Source organism: Halyomorpha halys, unplaced genomic scaffold, assembly GCF_000696795.3.
Source record: "Halyomorpha halys isolate HHAL.00 unplaced genomic scaffold, Hhal_1.1 Scaffold1483.1, whole genome shotgun sequence".
In the NCBI taxonomy this organism is placed as follows: domain Eukaryota; kingdom Metazoa; phylum Arthropoda; class Insecta; order Hemiptera; family Pentatomidae; genus Halyomorpha; species Halyomorpha halys.
This window is the reverse complement of record NW_027112336.1, coordinates 120378-147443: the sequence shown is the minus strand read 5'-3', so window position 1 is coordinate 147443 and position 27066 is coordinate 120378. Positions and strand designations below refer to the sequence as shown.

The window sequence follows — 27066 nt, the reverse complement described above, 5'->3', positions numbered from 1 at the left end:
TTATTTTTTAAGAAAGATATTTATATTTTAAGAAAATATACTTACTTTATTTTTTAATAAAGGTCATAAATTAACTTATATATTAAAATATTAATAATAATTATGCAATTACTTGATTTGTTTTCAGAAGACTTCAATCCCCTAATAGAAAGATCATACACCACCTCTTCTATTTTTTTCAAATCATATTTAAAACAATCATAATGTTTTCTGAGAGAATCATTTTTGAAGTTAAGTAAACGGAATCCTGCATTGAGCTCATTGACAAACTGCGATATTGCAACAGGGCGATCATAGTCCCCGCAAGCAGCGCTATTTACAGCTAACCGAGACTAAAAAGATAACAAATTAATATTTATAAGTGTTTTTAAAATATTAATATTTATAAGCTTTTTTTTTTAAATAACTTAGTTGATTAACTTAAAAAATAAAATTCTATATGAGATAAGATTTAAATAATTTTCCTGTTCTCGTCAAGACTCCCTTTTCCCTTTATTTCAGTACTCAAAATGCTGTTTTGTGTACATAATTTTTTTTGCCTACTTAACAAAATTTGATATCAATTCAAAAAATATTTGTACTACTATTATACTCTATTTGGAGAAAACATTTAAAGAAGCTAAGCCTAAAGTTACTAATGCTTTGCGTGATAAAACAATTATGAACCTAAGATGGAACTACTCTAAAATTTGTTCTTTGCCCAAAGAAAAATGCAAGATTTTGATTAAATAGATAAAAATGACATTTTGAAATTTTACTATTCATTCTATAATAGCCTGAAAATATTTTTGATTTTATTTAGTCTTGTTATTTAAAATCTTTTTCACTTTTATTGCAATTTCTGTGTTCTTTTTCGACTTTTCTTTAAGTATTGTATTATTTTTAACATGGTTCATTAAAAGATGTTTTTAAATCAGCAGAGCTTGAAAATAGATATATTGTATTATTTTAAAGGTGGTTCATTCAATGATTTTATTTGAACCAGCAGGGGTTTAAATATAAATAATGTAATGGCACAATATGTTTATTTAGTAAATTTAGTTCTAAGAGACACAAATATTCAGTATATAAAAAATTTGAAGAAGAGAATAAAGTTTTACATCAATAATTGAAAAACTATTTATATGCTTCTCCTGTAAAAGATAATTTAAACTTAACTTCCTATGATAATATATTTCTAAACAGCAAAATTATCTAAAAAATGAGATTTATTATTAAAATAAAAATCAATTTTATTAACTTTAAGTAATTAATCACGAACCAGTTCTGAGACCAACTGAAGAAGACCATGTAAGTAATCTTCCAAATCTAGGTGAAATCCTTCTGCTTGGTCAATTTTCACTAGACAAATATAAATAAAATTGTGTAATCAAGTAACATCAACACAAATCACATTAATTAAACCATATAAAAATAAAATAAATGGTACCATGAGAACAATATCATTGAAATTAATGATAAACAATAGTTTTCCTTTGCTAATTTAAAAATAATTTTAATTTAACACAACTTTCTTTTGTTCCAAGTACTTATATACCATTGAGGTCAGTGATCTGGGGCTATTTTGAGGCTGGCTATCAGATTCTTTCACAATACCACTCTTAAGGTTTGGAACAGAAGAATTCTTCAACTCTATTTTGAACCTTGACCAGAGCAGTGAAGGTCTTTCCTTGAATAATGATCCGTTGACTGGAACAAACAGTAGTCGTTAGGTACCAAGTCCGGATGATAAGCAGAATAAGAGAGAAGCTCTATCCTATTATTATTATGGCAATACGGTCCTGAAAGAATCCGGGCCTCCTCCACAACAGCCAACCAGTCTCCACGGTCTCTTGCTTTCTCCTTCCATCTGCCAACCTTCAAATCCTCCTTCCATCTGCCAACCTTCAAGAGCTTCAAATCCTCCTCCACATCGACCAGCCATCTGATCCGGGGATGTCCTCTTTTCCGTTTTTCATCTGGTTTGCCATAAACCATCTTTTTGGGTATCCTTTCATCAGGCATCCTCTCAACGTGTCCTAACCATCTTAATCTTGCACTTCTAATTAACGCCATGATGCTGGGTTCTCCGTACAAATTTATTAGTTTCTCATTCCTTCTTCTTCTCCAAATTCCATTCTCCGAGACTCCTCCCCATATCCTTCTCAATACCTTTCTCTCCCAGAAGTTGAGCATCTGTTCTACTTTTCTTGTCAGGGGCCATGTTTCTCCCCCGTAGATCACTACTGGCCTTACGATGGTTTTGTAAATGACCACTCTCATCCTTTAGAGAGAGCTCTAAAATTCAGTATTTTCTGCAGTGAGAAATAACATTTATTTCCTGCTGCTATTCTGGCCTCTATTTCGCTCTCGACTTTGTTATCATCTGTAACCAGGCTTTCCAGGTACTTAAACTGGTTTACAGAAGTGAAGCTGTGGTCTCCGAACGTCACTTTGCTATTCTCTTCATTATCCTCTCTTGAGCTTTTCATGTACACCGTCTTGCTTGTCTTCATTCACCTTAAGGCCCAATTCATATGCTGCTTCTTCGAATTCCTGGAATGTTCCTTTTAATGCTGCTTGGATTCTTGCGGCAATAGCTACATCATCTGCATATGCTAAATGTTGAGACAGTCTATTGTAAATGGCTCCTCCCGTATTAGTTCTGATTGAATGAATAGCCACTTCTAATGCTATATTAAATAGAAGAGCCTCTATCCTATGCAGTTCTAAAATTTTTTGTATCTTTAAAACAGAAATGTTCGACTCGGCATTATTTCATTGAGAACACAATTTTTGTTTACTAAACCTGCATAACTTTAGATCGCATCATATATTCTTTGTAAGTAAAAACTATTAAGTTCCAAACCAATGGTTCGACCTTTTATACAGAATTCTAAAGCGACACCCCCCCCCCCCCCCCCAGTAAACAACACAGAAATAATCAAAATGGGGAAATATTAAGGAAGTAACCAGGAGTCTACGGGTTCAAAAGGAAGTAGGTGACAAAGATAATTTAAATTATTTAGGATGGAGAAGGTACGATGGGAATATCAGAGACGTGGCTTTTCCAGGAGAGATTAGTCTATATTGACACCAAGGATTTTAACGAATGTATGGAATTGTATTGAATTGGTGTTTAGGAATAAGGTTGGAATATGAGGAATAGCTTTCAGGTGATTGGATCCTATTTTGATTGTCTTAAACTTCTCTGTATTCAACTTAAGCTTGTTTTATTGTGCCCAATGAATTTGATTCGTCTTCTTAAGCTTCTCCGTGGCAACCAATAGGTCAGAAGGTGGGAAGGAAAAGTAAATTTGGAAATGTTCAGCGTACAAATTGTATTGATAATGTTGGATTAGGAGGGGAAGGTCATTGATGTAGATGACAAAAAGGATAAAGGAAAGCGATGAACCTTGAGGGACACCACAGGTAAGGGGTCGAGTCATTGATGGAGGTTTATCTTGAAACACTACGTACTGGAAGTGATTGGAAAGGAAGGATTTAAAACAGTGCAAAGCACTGTTGGATAGAGGGAAATTTCATAGTTTGGTAAGAAGAATGTTGTCGTCAATTGTGTCAAATGCTTTGGATAAATCAAGGAGGATTAGGATAGTTAGGTTTTGGTGTTCCATGGCAGTTTGGAGGTTGTGTGTTATTTTAAGGAGAGCGGATTTTGTTGAATAGCCAGGTCGAAAGCTGGATAGGAGGAGATTAATGACGGAACGCTCTTCTAGGAAGTTTGAGAGTTGGTTTTGAACAAGCCGTTCTAAAGGTTTTGAAAGGTTAGAGAGGGGAGAAATAGGGCAGAAGTCATTAGGTGAAGAAGGATTTGGGGAGAAAAACAATATAAATAAACCTGATTTAAATTAAACTAAATTCTTCTTAAAATTAAAGAAAAAAAAATGAGTTCACTAAGTTCCATCTGAGATCTAGTGACAAAAAATAAAAAAAAGTCTTTAAATCACTGTGGATGATTGATAGGGTAGACCCCTCACTGTGTGAGTAGATTGTTCTTGCCCTCGTGGAGGAAGATTAGAAAAAATCCAAAGTTTTAGTTCGCCTGCAGTGAACATATGAGAAGAATGTCAAAGTTGGCCAGACTGGAGGCTACTGATACTGAGTGAAGATAAAGAGACAACTAAGCTGGTATATGTAAATAATGATTGCCAACCTAGGGTATTATTTATCCCTCTGTAGCAATAATAACATACTAACAAAAAATGCTTACAACAATAACGGATGCATTATGATAAATCAGAGTATGGAATTAATTATTAGAAGGAATTAATTAATTAAAAGAAGGAAATTTTTCCCCATTTAACCTTTTCGTTTTAACACAATTAGTATAATGAACTAAAGATCATGAATACCCCTATTGTTATTAATGTTCAAGAAAATAAAGTAAAATTATTCTTAAGTTAAATTTGTATATAATTAATAAAAATCTAAACCTGAAATACAATACAAGAGCTTATTATAACAATTTCAAAATTAAATACTGACAAGTAAGTTCAGCAGCAACCTGTTCCCTGGATGCAAGTTTGCCTGACTGAAGAAATTCTATTAGTGCGATACAAAACACAGCTTTTTGAGTAGTACCTCGCCAAATTTCATGATATTTATAATACTCTTTTGGTGGGATTCCGGAACTCAATTTCTGGTAAACTTGACCACAGGGACCAACCAGATCCTTCGCTCTGCTAATCACCTTTGGACCTAAAATTAATAACTCATGGAAAAAATATTGACTGCAAATCTTAACAAAAATAGATACTATCATCTCACACACTATCTTTGATTCCAGATTCTTGATGAATCCCTTGAATAATTGTCATCATTTGTCGTATATGCTGCTCTAAATCACGAGCTGACTCTTGTATTACCTGAAAACAATTTTCTTACAACTCAAATTATAAAACACATAAATTTTCCCTATGAAATAAAACTTACCTCGCGCCTAGCCTGTTCCTCTTCAACATATTTCTGAAATTTTTCAAAAAGGCTCAGCATATCCTCAGTACTAGTTGTCATCTTGTTTGATTACAAATCGGAATAACGCTTATCACAAAAGTTTATCAACCACCTAGCAATAGAGAAGGTTTTAGCGGGAATGGGAATTAGGAAACATCTGTTTGCATTTTAGTTCAGCAACTGGTTTACGTGGAGCGCTAACCGCTGCATGTTTTTATTTTCATAGAAAAAAAATTAGTTATTTTAATAGATAATAAATTAATATTTATAAGGGCTTTTTTAATAACTAAGTTGATTAACTTAAAGAAATAAAATTATATATTCAACAAAATTTAATTAACATTTTAAAAATATTCCTTTTCTTGTCGTCACTGTCTTTTCCCTTTATTTACATATTCTGTACATATATTTTTTCACCTGATTGACAAGATTTTTTATACATGAAGAGGTCCCTTACCTCCAGATATTTTCTAGTAGGACAATATTGAATGGACAATTCACAATAACGAGACAATTATTGCACTGTAACCCTTAAAGTACCACAGGTAAAAAAAGTTAATACTCAACATGATTTATGTTTTTTCATACGTAAAGCAACCACTAATTCACTGTTTTATAACCTATTTTAGGGGGATCGGAAAAAAAAATTTTTTTACACCACCAGCCGGAATGGCCCTCTCCATTCTATGTGAGCCTAAAAGGCTGTATAAAACCGCCTTCAGGGGACCATCCATCCTCTCTTAAAATGCCCCCGTCAATACAAGATTTCTACTAACGTTTATATATAAGTAATTTAGGCATTGTCTATTATGTATATTTGTATTTGTTGTTAATAAATATATTTGTAGGTAAGAAAAAATAATGTATATTAATTTTTAAAAAAGTATTTGTATTACTATTGTGTTTTTATGATTAAATTGTTTTAATTTAATTGACGCCTAAATTTCGTTTGAACATGCATGGTTCTAGTAAAGTATTTTTCGTTGGTGTTTTTTTTTTTTAAATTAAGAAACGTTTCTGGAAACAAAATTATATATTGATGCTGAAAGAAAAATTAAATTTTATTAAAGCCTTACTAATTCCATTGCCAACAAAGCAGTGTTGTAGTTTTAAAAAAAAAATATTATTCTACAATAAAAAATATTTTATTTCCGTTATATCGACAATCTAATATATTCAATAGCAATTATATAAAATAAAGAAACAAAAGAATCCGATGAAAAGTAACGGAATTACGAAATTATGAGAACGAATAACGAGCTTGGAACCGGGTTCAGTTTTAATTATTTTTTAAAAATAGGAATAAATAACAATATAGGAGATGGTAAGTCCATTTGTAAAAACTATGGTTAGATCTTTTCCTAAACTAGAGTCTAGATCAGTTGTTAATAGAATCATGGAGTGCAAAATCTTATCATCAGGTAAACCTGCCTTCTATTCCGGGGAATGGAAGAAATTCATGACTACTCTGAAAGAACTTTCAGAACAAAGACGTTAAGGTGGATCCACATGTTGGCCGCTCGCCACGGATCGGAGGCTCGTTCAAATGCTCGCCAAACAAAGAGCGGGCCATCCACATGTCAGTGTTATTCAGAGAGGCAAACATGGCGGACGTAATAAGGGGCCTCTACATGTTGGCCGAGCCATGGCGAACTCAGACATACGCGAGCATGTGGATGGGTGGCTCGGCTTGGTTGGCCTAGGCTCGTTGCCGAGCCGTCGAGAGTCGGTTTTTGGACACAGATCAAAGGGGTTCGTGAGAGCGCTCGTGTAGCATCTACACCATTGTTCTTTGTCTAGTTGCAACTGAGAGCTGTTAGGAGGTTAAAGGTGTTTGTTGGTACTTTTTTATAATAAGTTTTATATTTAATCTTATTTATTTATATTTAATTTCCTTTCATTTTCTTTTTTTGTAATAAAAATAATACAATCCAAGTGCAATGACTGAAAACACTTCAACGTCCTCCATGTTTGCCTCTCTGAATAACACTGACATGTGGATGGTCCGCACTTTGCTCGCCGAGCATTTGTACGAGCCTCCGAGCCATGGCGAGCGGCCAACATGTGGATCCACCTATAGAGGTTTCAGCCATTGCACTTGGATTGTATTATTTTTATTACAAAAAAAGAAAATGAAAGGAAATTAAATATAAATAAATAAGATTAAATATAAAACTTATTATAAAAAGTCCCAACAAACACCTTTAACCTCCTAACAGCTCTCAGTTGTAACTAGACAAAGAACAATGGTGTAGATGCTACACGAGCGCTCTCACGAACCCCTTTGATCTGTGTCCAAAAACCGACTCTCGACGGCTCGGCAACGAGCTTAGGCCAACCAAGCCAAGCCACCCATCCACATGCTCGCATATGTCAGAGTTCGCCATGGCTCGGCCAACATGTAGAGGCCCCTTTACAGTCCCCATCACTTAGGAAATATTTAGGAGAAGGGAGGTTTGCAGTAATGTTAATATACGTCATACTAAACTTTGCTAGTGTAACATGCTAACGATATTATGAGGTAGTAGCACAGTCATCAATTTCTAACACGATTGAGCAAATCGTTTCGAAAATTACCATGAAGAAAATGATTTGGTGAAGTGGTATAGTCGAAACTGTTCTGGTAGAATATTGACTTCAACAAAACCAACTATGATAATAAAAAATTTCCGGCATTATTACTTTTTCTACTCATTCGACTCTGAATTTAATGTTCTTTAATTTATTATATATATATATATATATTTTACAAGAATCCATCGTTTAGAACATATAGGCTAAAAAATCGAAAGAAAGATTGATTCAAACGAAAATTTCCAATTCGCTGCTTAGGATTGCAAAAAATGCGTTTCCGTTTCAAATTAGGATTCATACTTAGTACTATACTTCAGTTTTGGCAAGAAAGGAAATAAATTTCGTTTATTACGGCTAACGGTTTTGACATACTTCTTAACCGAACTAATATGTTATGGTACTCATAGGACGTAGAATTTAATTTTTTATACTATGATTGTTTTGCTAGGATGCACCATTTAGGAGCTATAGGCGAAAAAAATAATTTAAAAAACCTAATTCGTTACTTTTTTCAATTAATTTGCTAATCAGTTAAAAGTATGTCTGAAATGCGTTTCCGTATCCAGTGTGAAAGACATTAATTTTAAAAATTATTTGCAAGTGCAAGCTTATGCAGTTGGCTCATGTACTAATATATACCCTTAATAATAATATATATTGAGGGAGTGAAAAATGGTTTACTTTCCTAGTGCCGGCAGGCTATGAAACGTACGGCCGATTTCGAGTTTTGGTCATAATTTTAGTTCTAGCAACATTTTTTTTTTTTTTTAATGGAATTCCCATTATTTCTTCATGGATATTATGTTATTAAATTAAGTAGCTGATTTTAAAACTAAGTCCAGTTCCCCTTCTGACATGAGTGCGCGTTTATCTCTATGACAACAGTAAAGAACAATTGTTAGGTATCTTAACTGCTTGAAGCTGCTATGTTTAACTAAATGAGTTTTTTTAAAATCAAAAAGTACACCAGGAAAAAAAAAGGTAAGCATTTACTATCAATCTAGTAAAATATATGAGTGTTATTGTTTAACTGATGAATTTATTTAATTTCTAATCAATAATTAAAAAAAAAGTTATGAAGAAAATTTTATAATATTTTTTTAGTACATTAGGCTCCAACTTATCACATTCAACATATGGATTAAATAAATTGACTTCCTTCAATATAATAATTTTGAAATTTAAATCCCAATATTGTTGGGTGAGTTAAAAATATTGAAATACAAAAATGCACTATCCAAATCCAGCTAATCCAAATAACCACATGCACGAATTTGCCATTGTTCGGCAAACGTGCAGAGATTCTGTTAGGTTTTTACTAATGAATTTCAAGACTTTAAGTTGTTTTTCCTAATTTGAGCAATAGGAGTCGAAAATGATTTACTTGGCAGACTTTCTCTTAAACACATTATTTTCAACTGACATAGGACCCCGAATAATTTTTTTTTATCTCAATTCGGTGAATAGAGAATTAAATTCTAGTTACACCCTATGAATGTTTATGTGAATAGAGCCTTCTTTGTTCAATTTCTTTTTCCAATTTAATAAAATTGAATAATATCGGAAGAAGATAGTTAACCATATAAAGTAGATTTCAGGAAGATAGTCCGGGTGACAGTCAATACAGGTATCTAAATAGTAGAAAGTTCAATCAATAAATTAAAAACTGATTCCAAAGATCAAAGTTTATTATGGTATCACTAGGGAAGGGGAGTTCAGTAGTAATTATGACTATGTATGATCAATGATCCCAGCCTTATTTCCCTGAATATTCAAATTTACCACATTTAAAAACCAGTGTGCTTTAATTACAACCTGTAGTCAAGATAGAGATATTAAAGGAGTCATGGAAGGTCAAAGTATGAAACAAATCAAACAATATCACAAATGAGGAGAAGAATGTGGTCAGTGAAGGACACAAATAAGTAAAAACCTATTTATTAGTGCCAAAATTTCAACGAGAATTCCAGGCTTCCATCAGGGCTGGGAACAAAAACAAGATAACAACGATAACGAATAAAAAGAATTACAGATTAAAAATAATCAACAACATAGATACATAAATAGTGCGTAAAGAAAATGTATAATGAAAGTATTATAAGAAGATAAAATATAAAATTATATTCCATTACTATTAAATACTAACAAAATTAATTAAATATACTTTTTCTTTCCCACTTGTTCCATTACTTTTAAATAATTTTATTTCGAACATGGATTTACTAACTATATTTTCATATCTATATTATTTTCTTTTTTTTTCCTCTTTCTTAATTTTAATATTACTTTTCTCATATAGCATTTGTCTTCTTATAATACTTAGACAATACATTTTCTTTCAACACTGTTTATGAATCTATATTGTAAGTCATTTTCTAACCTTTCTGTAATTCCTCTCATTCATTATGGTTGCGATTCTCTTTTTTGTTCTCAGCCCCGATGAAGGCCTGAAATTCTGGCCAAAACATAGGTACTAATAAATAAGTTTTTACTTATTTGTGTTCTTCGCTGATTGCACTCCCAACTATCTTCTCCTCATTAAAGAACATTATGAATTAAATCTTCTAATGATATTGATATTGTATTATATTTATTTATTTGATATGATAAATATTTATAAAGCCTTAAACACCCAGCAGCTTTGAGTAATACTGGAGTACATTACTGTTACATTGATATTCATTTGGCGTACACTGTTCACTTAAATTGTACAATATACATTTAATATATATAATAATATATATTTGATAACAGTGGTATAGGGAAAGGGGGACACTAATGACATTTTTTATGACTTAATTGTATAAAAATTATATACCATTTTTTTTTTAATTGGATAAGAATGATATTGTTTTGTTTTTTTAAATTGCCAGTTTATATTCTATAATTTTTTGATGGGTAGAAGCCTCAAAAATAAATCCTTCCCAGACACCAATTGGCCTATATATGTCACTGTTTGATGATTATACATTTGTTCTAAAATCTATCAATTATTACTTTCAGAAGAATGTTTGCACAGGAGGAATTTGAATCAAATCAAGATAACTTATCAAGTCTGTCACAGGTATTTTTGATCACTAAATGTACTACAGTAGCTACTTATTTATTTCTTTATAATTTGTTCGTTTTCACAATAACACTCTTTATTAATTATGTGTTTATAAATGACTCAAAGATAAACCATATTGATGTAAAATTAGTACAGCAATTAAAATTAAAACACCAATCCCATGCTAATAGTACAAGAGCCAAAGAGTAGAAAAAGTCAGTTATTTCACTACAATTTTTGATTACTTCAAAGAAACCTATGTATAATTATTAGTCAAAATAGATGAGTCTGCCAAGTATAGTTAGAGGGATAATATCATAAAAACTAAACTCCTCTGAAGATTAAACTACATTATAGTACATCCAACTAACATTAATTTGAGTGCTGGCTCACATTTTCACCTCTAATGGTTCCTAAGATATAATTTTTCACAAACCAAAAGTTTAGTCCAAAAAAATAAAAATCATCTGGTTAATTTAACTTGGCAATTGTCATGAAAACTACTACTCCTACGAAGATAAACATCATAAACTATTTTAGAGCACATTAAACTAGCTTTAATTTGAGTGTTAATGGACATGTGTAAGTCTTGTCTCATGGTTCCTGAGATAAAGATTCCGCACTATAAATTCACCGACTACTGATTTTTCATTACATATTTGATGAAATGTTGCTTTTTAAAAAATTGTATCGCCAGAATTATTGAACAAAAACAGCACTACAAGAGCTCATATTTTATCAAATTTACTCTTCTTTGAATAATTTTCTGTTAGGTTTTCTAGTGGTGTAGGTAGTTTCTAAGATATGGAGCTCTGAATGAAAAATTAATTTTGTTTACCATTTTTAAACAGCTGCCATTATGTATTCCCCTGACTATATTGGCAGACTCATCAATTTTGACATTAAATTATATATGTTTTTCATTAAAGTAATAAAAAGGGAGGGGTTAAAGTGGTAGAGGGTCAAGTTTTCATTTCATGGGACTGCTACAGAAATTAAAGTTGACCCTCAGGCCAGATTCAAACCAGCACCACTGCAGTTCTCCGGCTGCAAAGGCCTACACCTCTACTCTTTGAGCTACAAACCACAAACACAATAGTTGGTAAACTGGGACCATTCCAAGTTGCCTGTTGGTAAACACTAACACATAATATTTTGTAGGTAATGACCAGCAGGTATACTCTACCATTGTAATAACTTTAAAGGTTCTAGTTTGTGTTTTAATACTAACTGTTGTCAAACTAGTATTCAAAGCCAAACTGTTTTGTTTCACCACATAATTTCCTGGATGTAAAGCCATCACATCTCCTTATCTAGCACTCCTAGCATGTATATCCTCTCATATTATCTGGGTAAAGTAAATTACTCTAAACATAGTCTTTATGAGATATGTAAATACCAATTATCTTGATTGAACCTTAATTTTATCATTAACAATCTATGACGAACTAAATTAATTTAATAAGTATCAACAGAAACCCTATAACTTTAAAATTGAATTCATTGAATTAGGAACAATTATTTAACTTGTAGATCGATTCATAATTATATGTAAATATTTTTTATTTGTTTAAGAATGGCTTTTTAAAAGGAATAGAACTTGGGATGGCAGTTGCAGTTTTAGAAGAATGCATTGAAAAATTTGCTATAGTAGGAGCAAAACTACCAGAAGTTGAAGTAAAATTTTCAATGAAAGGAATTAAAGAAAGGTTTTTAATAAATTAATATTTAAGTTTATTACAATTATTCTGTATTTTCTTGCCTATTGAAAACATGTATTTCAAGACTATAATTACTCAAACTATGATGTGCATATGTCAATGATGCCAATAAAATTCAACAATTTTACACTATGACTCAGCCTGAACTCCTGGTCAACATGTTATGAGATCCCATCAATCCTTTTCTTCTTTGCAGCAACTTTTTTCTTCTCTACCCTATCCTGTAGCTTCCAAGAAGAATTTTTCTTTCTAGGTTGAATCAGATTGGTCACACTGCAGTTTTTCACACATAGTTCTCTTCTGTGGCTTATTCAAGAAACACTCATTGTCCATAAAGACAAATAATCTGGTTGCCCCAGCAGTTTAAGACCTAAAACTATGATATGCTGAGCCATTTTCTAAGCTTTGTAATGGTAGTACAGATGTTCAATGCTCTTTTCAAGGGAATAAGCTTAGTGGAGAAGTCTCATACTCTACAAGGACATCAACTTAAACCAAATTTCAAAAGATAACAGAAAAGTAACTTTCAATATTTTATTTATTATACCTAAAAGCTGATGTATAGTTTGAAATCCCAATTCATCAACTAGTCATATTTATGGATAACAGTGTTTCGACATTACAGAAGGAACTAAAAGAAATATAAGAGTGAGACAAAACTGTAAACTGTTCTTTAAAGAAATAATGATAAAAAGATGTATTAGAAAAAAACAAGTTCTTTAAATTATTAATCTGCTATTGTTTTGATTAATGACAAAATTGAGTTTAAAATAAATGAATGGTACAGTTCAAATATGATACTATTAGTAATGGGCATAGTATTTAATTGAACTAATTTTCTAATTTTATTTTAGATCCTTGGAGCCAATGTATGGATTGAAAACTCAATACATGGTGTATGATAATGAAGACGATGAACTTATTTTCCATAAATTGAAGCTATCTACAGAATTGTAATTTTTTTTTATTTAGAAAATTACATAAACTAAAAACTAAAAATTATAGTGATTTGTTATTTGAGAAATGACAAATCATTTTGATCAAATTTCGTCTTCAAATTCTTTGATTTGTAAATATTTCTTGATTTTTTTATTAGCGGATTCTAAGGGAATATAAATGATTATTATACTACAGATAATTTTTATAGTTGTTATTTAAGAAGATAAATTTTATGATGGTTATATATAATATAATATTCTGTAAACTAAAAGTTGTATAACTCTTTGACTACCTTAAGATGAGTTTAGCATAAATTTAAAAATACTCAACTTTAATCAATTTTAGACATCAAGCAGAAAAGGTTTTAACAATAGTGAAAGATGAATTGAAATCAGAAAGATCATTCTATACTTTATCTGCATACAATCAAGGCATGCAAAAAATCCAGCAAGAAGAGGAGGATCTAATAAAAATGTCAGTTTGTTATAAATTAGTAATTTAGTATGAAAATGAATTATATATAATATAAAATTTAACAAAAAAAAAACTTTTAAATTGCATTTTAATCATTGGCAGGCATAAGTTGTTATTAAATGGAGGAGGAACTGCCTCTACAAATAGGCATTTAAAGGAAAAATTAAAATATGAGCTTATTAAGTTGGAAAATGAAAAGAATTCCCTAAAAGTAAGTCAAATAATATCTTTAAAATACAAGGGTGGTTAGAAAAGTTCTCAGAATGTTGTAGAAAGAAGTGTCTTACCTCGGTGGAATTGCTTTTATTTTTCAACAAAGTCTCCCTGTAGACTAATGCATTTGGTCCAATGTCCAATGTCCCAATGCTTTAATCTCATCTCAAAAATGAAATTCCTCCAAGCCTGCAAAATACCTCTCCAATTCGGCTGTCAGTTCTTCTGTTGTAGGAAATCCATGAACTTTCCGACCGAACATACAGCCTTTGCTTTCTTTAGTGTTGTTGAGTCAGCATGTTTCCATTGATTTGACTGCTGTTTTGTCCCTGGGGTATAGCAGTGGACCTAAGTTTCTTCTGTAGTCAAACCAGCAAAATTTTCTTATTGGTTGCGCTGAAAATGGGCCAAATTTTGCTCGGACATTTCCAATCTGGTGAGTTTATGGTCCAATATCAAGAGTAGCGGCACCCATCTTGCGGATAATCTTTTCATTCCCAAGTTTTTGGTTAAAATGTGATATACCCGTTCAAATGACATCCCTGCAGCTTCAGCAATCTCACACACTTTCAGTCGACTATTCAAACCACCCTCGTAACTAAGAACTTCATAGAATATTTTTGATACAAGTATAAATCTGAATAATAGTTTAATTTTCCATATTATTTATGGAGTTTATAATTATAGTATTTTCTAATATATGGTATGTGATGTTTTTTACTTTAAGTTAAAATAAATTAAAACAAAAAATAGAATCAAGAATTTAACATGGCATCACTGGTATTCTGAGATAATATAATTAATAAATGAAAATGTAAAATCTATTACTTTAAATTTTTTTTTCTTAAACAAATGAAAATGTATGTTGACTAGTGAGGTATAGTGAGAATAATCTTCTTTATTTAAATATTTCATTATATACCACATTATGGAGAAAAAAAGAGAACTAATAGAAATTTTTCAATGTAACAAATGAATAGAAGTAAGAAAAATAATAATCTATGGAGGTATATATTAGATATCACCTTATACTTATTAGCGTTCATGTGATAATAACCCATATGGACTCTCCTTACTTAAAAAAAATTTTAATTGTACATTTTTAACATTTTAGACAACAATGTTTAGCATTAGAATTTTGTTTTCAACAAGTAAGGATAGATTCCATGGAAACACAATAATTTGGTTAGAAAGCAACATTGATACTGCACCTGAAAATTTTGTGACTTATGATTGATTTTTGAAATAAAAATAATTAAAGAAGGAAAATTATTCTCACAACACTTTACAAGTTAACATTGAAAATTTTCCAGTAGTGTAAACTTAAATTATATATGTTCATATAGTTATTTAATTTTAAATTCTTGAAGTAATAAAAATGAGACTCAAAATATTAATTTGCATTTTAATAATTGACAATAATTATTTCAATTCTAAAACAAAAAGAATAAAAGTTATTTTACTCATAAAAATTGGGTATTCTATCCTTGTCATTTTTTAAGGCCCAGGAAGAAGAATTGATTTTTAAAGTGAACACAATTAAATTATATGCAATAAACTACAACAAAGCAAGAGTTGACCAAAACAATATAAAAATTGAACTGGTCGAGGAAGAGTTAAAAAAAAAGTTTGAATCATCTCTAAAAGTAATGAATGATGATAAAAAAGCACATGATCTAATTGCTAAATTTTTAAATAGAAAAATTAAGGTAAATTTGATTTTAATTTTATAAGGAAACAATCATTACTTTCTGTTTCAATACAGTTTAAAGATCATAAAAAAAAAATTGTAAAAAGGTTTTGTTTATTTTCTTCTATGAAAATCCTCTAAATCTTCTAGAACAATAAAAGTGAGAAGTTAAAAGTTATTTATAAATTTTCAATACATTATACTGGTTTAAGGAAATGATTTTTTCTATTTATTTTATACAATAAATATACATAACATATTGGAAGTATGTATGATTTACTTACATTTTCAAGCAGTATTCTTTTCATATTTTAAGTGAAATTGATAAATCACATAAACATGAACACTACGACATACTTATTGATTCTAATATTTTAATTTGTTCATAGTTACTTCAAGACAGCTTGGAATACTGGATTAGAACTTACAAAAATGATATTGAAGACAGGAATAATTTTTTAGCAAAATTAGAAACGCAAATAAATGATCTAAGGATATCACAGAGCTCACTCACAATCGAAGTAAGCATACATTGTTATTATTAAAATATGTTCCTAATGTATCCTAAAACTATACTTATTTTTTGAAAGATCGATGACTGACCATGTGTAATAATAAAAGGAAGATGGTCCGGGTGCTGCCAAAGAAAAATTGAAAAAAAAAGAAAAAATCAAATAGTAGTAAAACTATTTATTAAGAGCAGGGTTTCATCAAGGCTAAAAAAGATACAAACACTTAAATGGGGTTAAAATAAATGAACAATGTAAATTGAGAATTAAAAAAATAATTATAAAGCAAAGCTTAAAATTAAATAAAAATAACAAAAGGTTTTAGACAATTAAAGAAAACGGAAATAACAACAGATAAAAAAGAATTATAAAAAAATATATAAACACAAGAGATAGAAAAAGGGAATAAGAGTAAAATCAAGAATAAAGAAAGATATGAACTAGATAGGAAGCATACATGACAGATGGCAAGCAAGCAAGGAAATGAGTTGACAAGTAAGAGAGAGAGTGATGGGGCGTTTGGCGTTCAAAAATATGTTAAAATTGAAAATAATGTTAAAATAAAGAATATCAACAAATTAAAGAAATATTTAATAAATAAACTTAAAATGATAATATATATAATAGGGGAAGAAATATTACAAAAAAAAAAAAGTAAAAAGCGTACACAAAGAAGAAATAAAATTAAAAGAATGGATAAAATATGGTGAAGAAAATAAAATAGAAAAAATAAATAGAGGTACAGAAGTATGTAAATTATATAATAAAAACATTAATATAAAGTAATGAATGTATGGATAAGTTGGAGTTACATAAGTTTTTTTTTTTTTTAATATTTAACCAGTGCTTTTGCGATATTTTCTTTGTTCTTGAATTATTTGCAATGCAAAAAAAATTGTAAGGACAGAAACCAGAAATGATCAGAGGGTGCAAGATTCAAAGAATATGGTTGATAGAATTTCCCAGCCTCTGCGAGTTTCTGATGAGCCCCAAAGCAATATATTGTGTGGCATAATCATTTAGCAGTATGATGTCATTCCTACTGAACATTGCACCCTTTTTTCTGTGATTGTAGTTTTTAAATTATCCGATTGCTGATGGTACCTCTCTGAATTTAGCTTTTTGTTTGGTTTCAACAACTCAAAGTCCATTGGTCCTTGGTTGTTCCACCACACCACAAAATACTCTTATTTAGGTTCAAGTTCGGTTGAGATTGAGAGGGCATACTCACTTTCTTTTCCTTAATGATGTTTTTTTTCAGTAATCTATTTCAACCCCAATTATTATTTGGTTCAAGAGTGGTTGGACTTTGTTCTGTGCAAGCAGAGATGTGATACTCAAGTGGGGTGCAAAGATGTTGCATACATCTCAAATACTTCCACACCAATCCTAGTGTCCGAAAATAGTTTGAAATGATTTGTTGAAATAATTCTAGATGCATTACATATTAGCATAAAAGTATTTCCATGCCTATACAATTGGTGTAAAAATAATTTAATAATTCACAATTCAATATAGCTTAAAGAGAAGAATAAATGTTTTGTCTCATAATTTAAATACAATTTTCACAAAACAAGTATGGTTGTAAAATAAAACTCTTTATGTTGTTTTTAATGATAGATAAGAAACTGAGTTGATAGGACACCTGATCAAGGTCCCACAACATCTTACTCTAATGAAGTTTTTAATAAGTATTAAGATAAATATCTTAAAAGAATATTAATAATATTGTTCCTTTATTATAATTTTCAGTTCCAAAGAAGGAAAAATGAATTAGATGACTATTTAGTAATTCGAGCAGAAAGAATTCGTCAACAAGAATTGGAAGATCTCAGAAACTCTGCAGCTACAAAAATCCAAGCATGGTGGCGTGGATGTATGGTGAGGTGGGAATTGGGGCAATACAGCTCAGATATGGGAAAACGGAGAAAAAGAAAGCAGAAAAAGAAGTGAAGAATTTGGAAAATTAATATAGTAAAATATCAATATAAGTTGTGTATTATATTTAATCAAATCGAATTCAACATATGTGTATGTAAAGCCTTAAACTTCTAGTAACTGCTGGAGGAAGTTTTAATAAGAATAGTTCTAAAGTATACTTGTAATTCTAATTTTAATAGATTTTTGCAGTTTAAATCATTCCTCAATAGTACACAAATTAACATCGGCATTGGTTTTTCTTTTTTCAACATTTCCTTAAGAATTGAAAATTATTAATTGTACATGAGAAAGCTTAATGATTTTATATTATTTTTTTTTTTTTTTTTATGTAATGTCAATTATTTAATAAAAACTATTTTTCTCTTGTCTTTGAGTTTTTTATTCTTTGAATAATGAATAATTATTCATAATTAAGACAATTTATTAGTCTTTTAATATGATATTTTCTAATTCCAGGTCATTGTTCAATCACATCAGTATGGGATAAACCAGAATATGAGGTGATTGATGTTTATAAAGACTAGTTATGGATTCAATGGATTATACATAATTGATAAATTAAAATTAAATATTACTATTTGGTTCCAACTGTATGCAAATATTTTTCTTTATTACATTAGTTAAATGATCGATGAAAATCCCAGATTTTTAATCAAACTAAAAGTATATTTTCAATTATAAGATAAAAACCATAAATAATGTGTGTGTCCCTTGGCATGTTGTGCCCCACGGCTCAGACCTAGTAATATAGCTGACAAGAAATAATAATAAAATAAAAGAAGCTTCTTAAAGAAACTAAAATATGCTTCATTAAGAGCCAATCAAACTATAATAATAATAATAATCTTTATTTATTCTGGAAATGATCCCTTTAGAATAATTTACAGGCCTCAAAATTATGCTTTAGAGCCTTAGAGTAAATTTCAAAATAGAAATTATAAGATGTCATAAAATTAAATAATACAATGAATTTAAAAAGATACAAATAAACAACTATAATTAACAGAATATATTAAATAATGATAAAACAAATTACATAAAACCACTTGTCATATCATAAAACATAAGATGATTTCTGATAGTAAATAAAATGAAAAAAAAATTATAAAAAATCAAATACAATTAAACTAAAAAATAATAAATGAAAAGAGATAATTTCTGATAGTGTACATATTTACAATTATAAACGAAAATATAAGACAGAAAATATACAAAGCTTTTTTGAAACTTTCAATTTTTATTCTTCCGGAATTGGGTGGACAGAAGGTAGTCGAAGATATGAGATTTGAAGATTGGAAGGGTATTAGAACTACAAATAAAGGAGGGAATAGAATTCTATAGGGAAGAGGAACGGATGAGGAAAGATCTACCAAAGGCTGCGTTCGATGGGCAGTTACATATAAGTCTGAAGGGACTGGTACTGTGGACATTGTGGGAATGTACTGAGGACTTAAATTGAAGGATATCTGAGATGTACGATGGACGGCAGGATCGGATAACTTGATAGAGAAAGGAAGCAAGGAAATATTTACAAAGGAGGGAGGGGTAAAGCCACTTCAACTTTTCATAAAATCGGATGACAGAGGTGTCCCTAGCGACCACAAAGATGAATCGTAAAAGCAATTAATTAACCGTTTTAATTTTGCTTTGAGATCCTCAGAGATTCCCCCGTAAGCCACACAGCAATAGTCAAAGTAGGGGAATATTAAGGAAGTAACCAGGAGTCTGCGGATTTCAAAAGGAAGTAGGTGATGAAGATAATTTAAATGCTTCAGGGTGGAAAAGGTACAACGGGAAATATGGGAAACATGTTTTTTCCAGAAGAGAGTTTGGTCTATAGTGACGCCAAGGTTTTTAACGTATGGATGGAATTGTATCAGATTGTTGTTTAGGAATAAGGTTGGAATGTGAGGAATAGTTTTCAGGAAGTTATTGGATCCTATTACGATTGCCTTAGTCTTCTCTGCTTGTTTTCTTGTGCCCACTGACTAATTCTATTCAAGTCTATAAATGATATTGAGAATGTTGGATAAGGATGGGAAGGTCATTGATGTAGATTGGTAGGGAATAGCGATGAACCCTGAGAGACACCACAGGTGAGGGGTCGAGTCATTGATGGAGGTTTATCAGGAATCACTATATGCTGGGAACGATCGGATAGGAAGGATTGAAACCAGCACAAAGCACTGTTGGATGGGGACGATTTTGTAGTTTAGTAAGAAGGATGTAGTGGTCAACCGTGTCAAATGCTTTGGAGTAATCAAGGAGGATCAGGATAGTTAGGTTCTGGTGTTCCATGGCAGTTTAGAGGTCATGGGTTATTTTATGGAGAGCGGATTGTGTTGAATAGCCAGGTTAAAAGCCGGATTGGAGAGGATTGATGAGGGAACATTCTTCTAGGAAGTTTGAGAGTTGGTTTTGAACAAGGCGTTCTAACAGTTTTGAAAGATTAGAGAGGAGAGAAATAGAGTGGAAGTCATTTATTGAAGAAGAATTTGGGATTTTATTTAATGGTGGAACTAAAGCGGTTTTCCAACGAGAAGGAAATGTGGCATTTTGCAAGAAAAAATTGTATATATGATGAACTGTGGGGATAAGGACTGGGAGAAAGAATTTAATCAACTTAACAGGAATAGTGACTAGTAATTCTTCATAAGATATGTAGAGAAAAAAAAAGTTTTTAGGATTGAAGGTGTTATTTGGAATATCAGCAATGATTGATGGATCAGTAGCATGGCATGTGAAATGGTTGTTGAGATCGTCAGGTGTTATTGAAAGAGAGCTGAGGTTATTGGATTCTGGTAGGCATAAATTTCAGAGTATTTTCCATTTGGATTTGCGACGGAACCAAGGTCAGGTTGAAGGGATTCATAGGAAAGGAGGTCCAAATTACAGTATGATATGATTTTGGGAGTAAAGCATTTGACTGGTAGGTCGTATGATATTTGGATCAGATCGTGAGGTGAGAGAAAGGGAACCGGGTGCTGGGAAGAGGAAAGGATTTTTACTGGAGATTCACAGATAAAAAAGTCTAGCCAGGTGTCAGAGGATTGTGTGTGATGTGTAGGAGAATAAGGAACGAGGTAAAGACTGAGGGAAAATATTAGGTCAGTAAAAAAGGACTTATCACTGGATTGAGAGAGCATGTTGGTGTTAAAATCACCAGTGATAATAATATTGTAATAAGTGGAAACGAGTTGGGCTAGGGAGGGATTGGAAGGTAGTATCGAATGGAACTCGGGGAGGTCGATAAATGACAGCAAATAATAGAAGAGAGGATATGGTTGAAATTTCAAAAACCATGTATTCTACATGGGGAATGTTAGAAGAGGGAGATTGGAGTAGGATTTTGACCTTGTGACCAACATGAACATACAACCCAACACCACCTCCAGTACGATCGGATCTGTCTTGACGAAAGAAATTGTAATTGGGAATTGAAACTTGAGAGGAAGGAATAAAGGGTTTAAGCCACGTTTCGGATACTGCGATGATGTGGTAAAAGTTATCAAGGAAGTACTGTTTGAATTCATCGAAATGGGCAATAAGGGATATATAGTGAAGAACATTTTTCTATCTTAAAAACTCTATCATAAATAACTCTATATTCTGTGTTTCATAGACATATATACTTTCTCCATACACAATAATTTATAAATATGTATATTGTTTATTTGTGGTAAAATATTTTCATAATAAACCTTAATCTATTTATTCATGTTGTTGAAAAACATAAAACACATGAAATATTGAGCTGTATCATTCTGCCTTAGGGCTGGGGTTAGCTGTTGGTGGCCCTGACTATGTACTGGATTCATCATGAAATGTATGCTTCTTGAGTTATGAGCAAATAAAATTTTTGTTTCTAGGAACTTTTTTCCTTAAGTAAAGCAGCTTTGGTGCTAAAAGTCTAGAGAAAAACTCATTTAAGGGCTATTGCGGACAGAGTGCTCAATTTGTTACAGAAGTGTCGGTATTGAAAACCCTACAAAAATAAAATAATAAAATATTAGAAGGACTCCTACTTTGGGGTGAAAATGAACTACACAAAGTTTATGTTTTTTGATTTCCATTCTTTCCTAAAATTGAGCCTAATGCTTGAAACCAGTTTTTGGAGATCACGATCTATTTTAAAAATTATATTTCAAAATTAAGATTTTTGTAGGAATAAGTAACTGCCTATAATAGTCCATGTGACTGATGAAACAATCTACACCAGTCAATTTTTGCATTTAATAACACAATAGAACAGCTTTATTTCAAAATAAAATAAAATAAATAAAAAAGAAGCAACACAAATATTAAACCTATACAAATTTAAAAACAGGTACATTTTTTTTGTTTAATGATGTAAAATATTAATGGTCATTAACACCATCAATTTCTTATTTTTTTTGCTTACATTTATACAAAATATACATGTATCATAATAGTGATGAACTTAAATTACTCATTTGATACAACAGGTATATCGTTTCCACTCATGAAAAACTGAAATCTAAAATTAGAAACTTTAATGGAGTTACGTTTCACTATATATTTTTTAATCTTATTATTCTGCATCTACTAAAAAAATTTCAATGTCTAAATGCATTAATAAACACAATTTTCCAAATTTGATGGTCACATGACTCGATAATATTTCTTCGTTTCTTACCAGATATCAGCCAATGTTTTTGACTTGGTATTTTAATGTTACCTGTAATACTTATCTATTAATTGTGAAATGTCCATTCTGTATGGTTCTATTATTAAAGAAAGAATCTGGAGGTAAGGGGCCTCCTCAATACCAATCTGGCTTCTTTTTTTTTTTTTTTCCTGATCCCTCTAAAACAAAAAAAAACAATAGATTAATGAATGCTTTATTATGGGAAAAAATAATAAATCATGTTAAGTATTACCTTTTTACTACCTTTGGTATTTTAAGGTTACCTGTAATGTTTACCTGTAATGCACCAAATCATTCCAATCCAGCTGGTGGTTTTTTGAAACTAAATAAAATTAACGATGATTTTCCACCTCATAGAATAGAATAGAACTGTTCAAATGGGAATTTCGGTATCCAATTAATAATAGGGGAGTAAGGGAAAGTATTGCAATCGAGAAAAATTCCGAATTAGAGTTATGGACCGTAATAAACGTTTTGAGTTACGAAGTCAAAATAGTCAAGACTCACTAAACAGTCTGGGTGTAGGCTTATGTAGCGGCGCTACCTATCCAAGACCGGCCGTACTAACAGCGAACTTCCTGATGAGACCTAGATTTACGGTTAAAAAACAAAACAAAAAAAGAACCTCTCCGCTGGGCCTTTATATAAGCTGACGTGGGCAAAGCGATAAGTCGTGTGGATTGTCTATACTGCCATCAACTTACTGTAGATCTAAGAAACAGGAGGCTGATCAACCAGCTAACAGGCAAATGGCAAATGGAAGAATGAAAAATCTGACTTCTTCACCAAATGTAGTGGTGGACCAGGAACAGGGACATCACGAGGAGGCCCCTCACCTCCGGACTCAAAATAGCTCCTTGAATGGATAGCTCATATGTAAAATTAAATATAACAGGTAACCTTAAAATACCAAAGGTAGTAAAAGGTAAGACACAACACGAATTACTCTCTCTTTTTCACAGTAATGCACACACTAATTCACTTTTTATTTCTGTTTTAGAGGGTTCGGGAAAAAAAAAGAAAAAAAAAAGGAACAGGGACCAGGGACTCTTTGAAGGGCGACACTTACATACACATATGTTGAAATTAATTTGATACAATTGATACAAATTATATTGATATTTCACTATATTAATTTTCCAAATTCTTCACTTCTTTTTCTGCTTCCTTTTACCTGTCCTGTAACCATTGAAGGGGGAGAGGGTCTAGGAATAGGATTATAATGGATGTGAAGTAGAACCGGGCTATGATCTGGAGAGAGGTCATCTAAAGATTGAATTGTGGATTGTGATGTGGGTATTTGGGAAGTAACAAATATATCAAGGATATCGGGACGTTTTTAAGGGATGTAGGCCAATAAATAGATTTTTAGGAGAGGGGATGGAGTAACTATTGGATGTTGTAACTCGGGAAAGAGTCCTACCACGAGTTTTGAACGTTCTACATCCCCACTGTTGATCTTTGGCGTTGAAATCTCCTCCAGCAATAAATCGTGGACCAAGGGACCGGAATAAGGGGTCAAGATGGCTATAGGAAAGGGAAATACCTGGAGAACAATATATAGCTGAAAGTGTAATGTTTAACGGGTGAGAGGATAAGATGACGGATGTTGATTGAATAATATTAGACGGAGTGGAAGGAATAAAGGAGTGAGTTAAAGATTTATGAATAAGGATACAAGAACCTGCATGGGATGTGTTGTCAGGGTGATCTGTTCTATATGTAATGTAGTCGCGCATGTAGAAGTAAGAATGCTTAGTGAAATGGGTTTCAGTAAGTAGTGCTATGTCGGTGAAATGTTGATGGAGGAATATGTCAAGTTCGTCTCGGTGGTTATGTAGTCCATTTGCATTCCATAAAAGTATATTTAAGGTGCTTTTGTTCATCTAGTGAAATTGAACGGGATTTCATTCAGGAGTCTGGTTAGGAGTGAGATAAGAGGCTTGATTGTGTCTTGAAGATCACGAAGGAAGGAGGAAAGAATAGATGTTATTTCAGGTGCATTTTGGCTGTTTTGGGAATAGAAGTTTTGGTCATGGACATGAGTGTAGGTTGGTCTAGGTAGGGATTGAACTCTTCTTTGGGATTGTTGAATTGGTTCCTCGGTTACTGGAGGTTCGGGGAAAAGATTGACCGAAGAGGAAGTTTGGGATAGGGGAGGAAGTTTAGGATTGACCTGTGTAGGAATTTAGTTAGTGATTAAAATTATATATTTATTCAGAAAACTTTAATTTATAATATATATAAATACAAAATAATTTTGATATCATTAAAAAAAAGCGTTTAAAAAAATTTGTTATGTTTGGTGAGTGAATAGATTTTTGTAAAATCAAGGATGGAACTGTCTTTGAGATATTTGAGTAATTAAATTATATAATGATATTCTATTTTAAATTATATTGATTATTTAAAATTAATAATTTTTTATGTTGTTGAACATTATATAGACTTTAAAAATTTCCTTTCAATGTATTCCATTAAGATCAACCCAAGTATGTGAAAGGTCTTAATATCTATTAATCTATCAATTAACTAGTTCAGTTATATATTTTTACAGTTAGTTAGTTTGTTAGTTTTGAAGGGCGTTTAACAGCCTGGTCATCAACGCCCGTTGGTTGTTGGTTTTGGTATGGCCTAGTTGTTCCATAGTCATAGCTTTGGTATGGTGTACTGATGCGTACCAGTGGGACTCATTTCCGTGAGATTTGAAATATTATCTAGCTAGGCAATTATAATTTGTTTAATAGTTGTTATGATAGTGGAAAGGATGATGAAAAGCAGATAAGTAACTGTTCTAATTTTAAAAATAAAGCAAGATAAATAGATAATTATAATAATTAAAGGCTGGTTATTAAGTTAGTCTGATGGATGAATTTAATGACTTTTTCTATTACGGATTCGTCGTTTCTCAACACCATTGGAACATTTGTTGATATCCCTAACTGGTTCAGAGTTAATGTGTAGTGATGACATTCTTCAAAAATGTGTTTGACGGTCAGATTGCTATTATATTTCGAACATTTTGGAGGGACCTCTTATATTGTAAGGTGGATCGGGTATGTCCTATTCTGAGCCAGCTGATCACTACTTCTTCACGGCATCTACTTCGGGTTGATGTAATCCAGGACTTCACATCATTCTTTATAGGTTTCAACTTACTGGGTGGACTTTCATCCCACATTGCCTGCCTTATTTTATTAATAGATTCCTTCAAAGGGCGAGCAAGTTCCTTTGCAGTAAAGATTGCTGCGGTTCTACCTGGGAGGACTAAGCACTTCTCTAGCAGCTTTGTCGGCCATTTCATTTCCCGTAATACCAACATGCATATATTTTTGCAGTATAGGACTCCAATGGGAGTCTTAGCCAAAAAAAATAGATAAATAAACTAGTTCAGTTTTTGGAATTGCCATAACAGTTGAGTATTCATAACTTATAAATGTCCATTAAAAAAACAAAAAACTTTCTTCGGTGACGATTACAACTGACCATTGTCACAATATTGATTTACTTTTCTGTTTTGCCACTGGCTTAAAAAAAAGGAAAAGTAAATAGTATTATATGAAGTAAAAGTCATAATTTTTTGTATAATATTATAGTATGGTTTTGTATTTTTTCAGGATATGAGGATTTCGAAAATGTCAGCGGTGTCTGTAAAAGAGGTAGATATTAATGAACGTTGCCGCAGCCTTTATTCAGAAATCTGTGAGCTGAGTGGGATCCAAGCTCGTTAAAACATGTATTAGCATGATATTCTGTTATCTTTCTTATTTTTTATGATTTAATATTAAGAAGTAAAATTGTTGTAAATGTATTTTTTAAACTTAATTGGTTGTGGAAGATATAATTGTGAAATATCCTACGTAAAATATTAGTATTACAAGTGATGTTTTATTTGTTATAGATATTTGGCATACATAGTAACAATTTTATTCTTTAGTATAACCATTAAATTTATTATCTTTATTAGTATTGTGATTTTTATTAACTCAATGACACATTAATTGACTAGAAACACAGTCATTTATATTTTTTCATTTAAATTTAATGTTTTGACCAAGGTCCTTCAGAGTACATCTGTAACTACAATGGACTCTCGATAACCTGCACCTCACTAACCCAAATCATATCTCACCAAAAAAATATATATACAAAATTGAAATTGAAGAGAAAACTTCTCCTAAAATTGTTTGTTTATTGTTTGCTAATGAAAATAAGAAAATCGAATGTATTTAAAAGGTCATATCTGGAATTACGGAAGAGTTAGGCAAACATAAATTACAAATACAATTACTGTATTTTTAATTGTAGAAATACTATCACAAATAATTGAATTT

The 27066-nt window shown here is 31.4% G+C and overlaps 2 protein-coding genes across 4 annotated transcripts in view; one reads left to right on the top strand and one right to left on the bottom strand.

Moving 5' to 3' along the window:
• Positions 1-5127, bottom strand: part of trsn (translin) — a 10583-nt gene extending 5456 nt beyond the window's left edge. Inside the window, exons 1-5 of the mRNA XM_014435009.3 lie at positions 4933-5127; positions 4772-4865; positions 4486-4698; positions 1262-1341; positions 113-332 (exon numbers count right to left, since the gene is read on the bottom strand). Coding sequence (XP_014290495.1) covers positions 113-332; positions 1262-1341; positions 4486-4698; positions 4772-4865; positions 4933-5013 — 688 coding nt within the window. The 5' untranslated portion in view covers positions 5014-5127. The remainder of the gene's footprint in view (positions 1-112; positions 333-1261; positions 1342-4485; positions 4699-4771; positions 4866-4932) is intronic.
• Positions 5128-8353: 3226 nt separating this feature from the next.
• Positions 8354-18339, top strand: LOC106689825 (dynein regulatory complex protein 9). 3 transcript variants are annotated; one of them, XM_067050245.1, is made up of 9 exons: positions 8354-8508; positions 10531-10591; positions 12152-12285; positions 13152-13250; positions 13582-13710; positions 13813-13921; positions 15426-15632; positions 16003-16134; positions 17875-18339. In XM_067050245.1, exons 2-9 carry the CDS (start codon positions 10535-10537, stop codon positions 18073-18075), a joined length of 1068 nt encoding a protein of 355 aa, XP_066906346.1. In that variant the 5' UTR covers positions 8354-8508; positions 10531-10534; the 3' UTR covers positions 18076-18339. The 3 variants fall into 3 exon arrangements, with proteins under 3 accessions (XP_066906346.1, XP_066906348.1, XP_066906347.1); XM_067050247.1 differs by lacking the exon at positions 15426-15632; XM_067050246.1 differs by lacking the exon at positions 8354-8508 and having other exon boundaries at positions 10393-10591.
• Positions 18340-27066: the final 8727 nt, after the last annotated feature.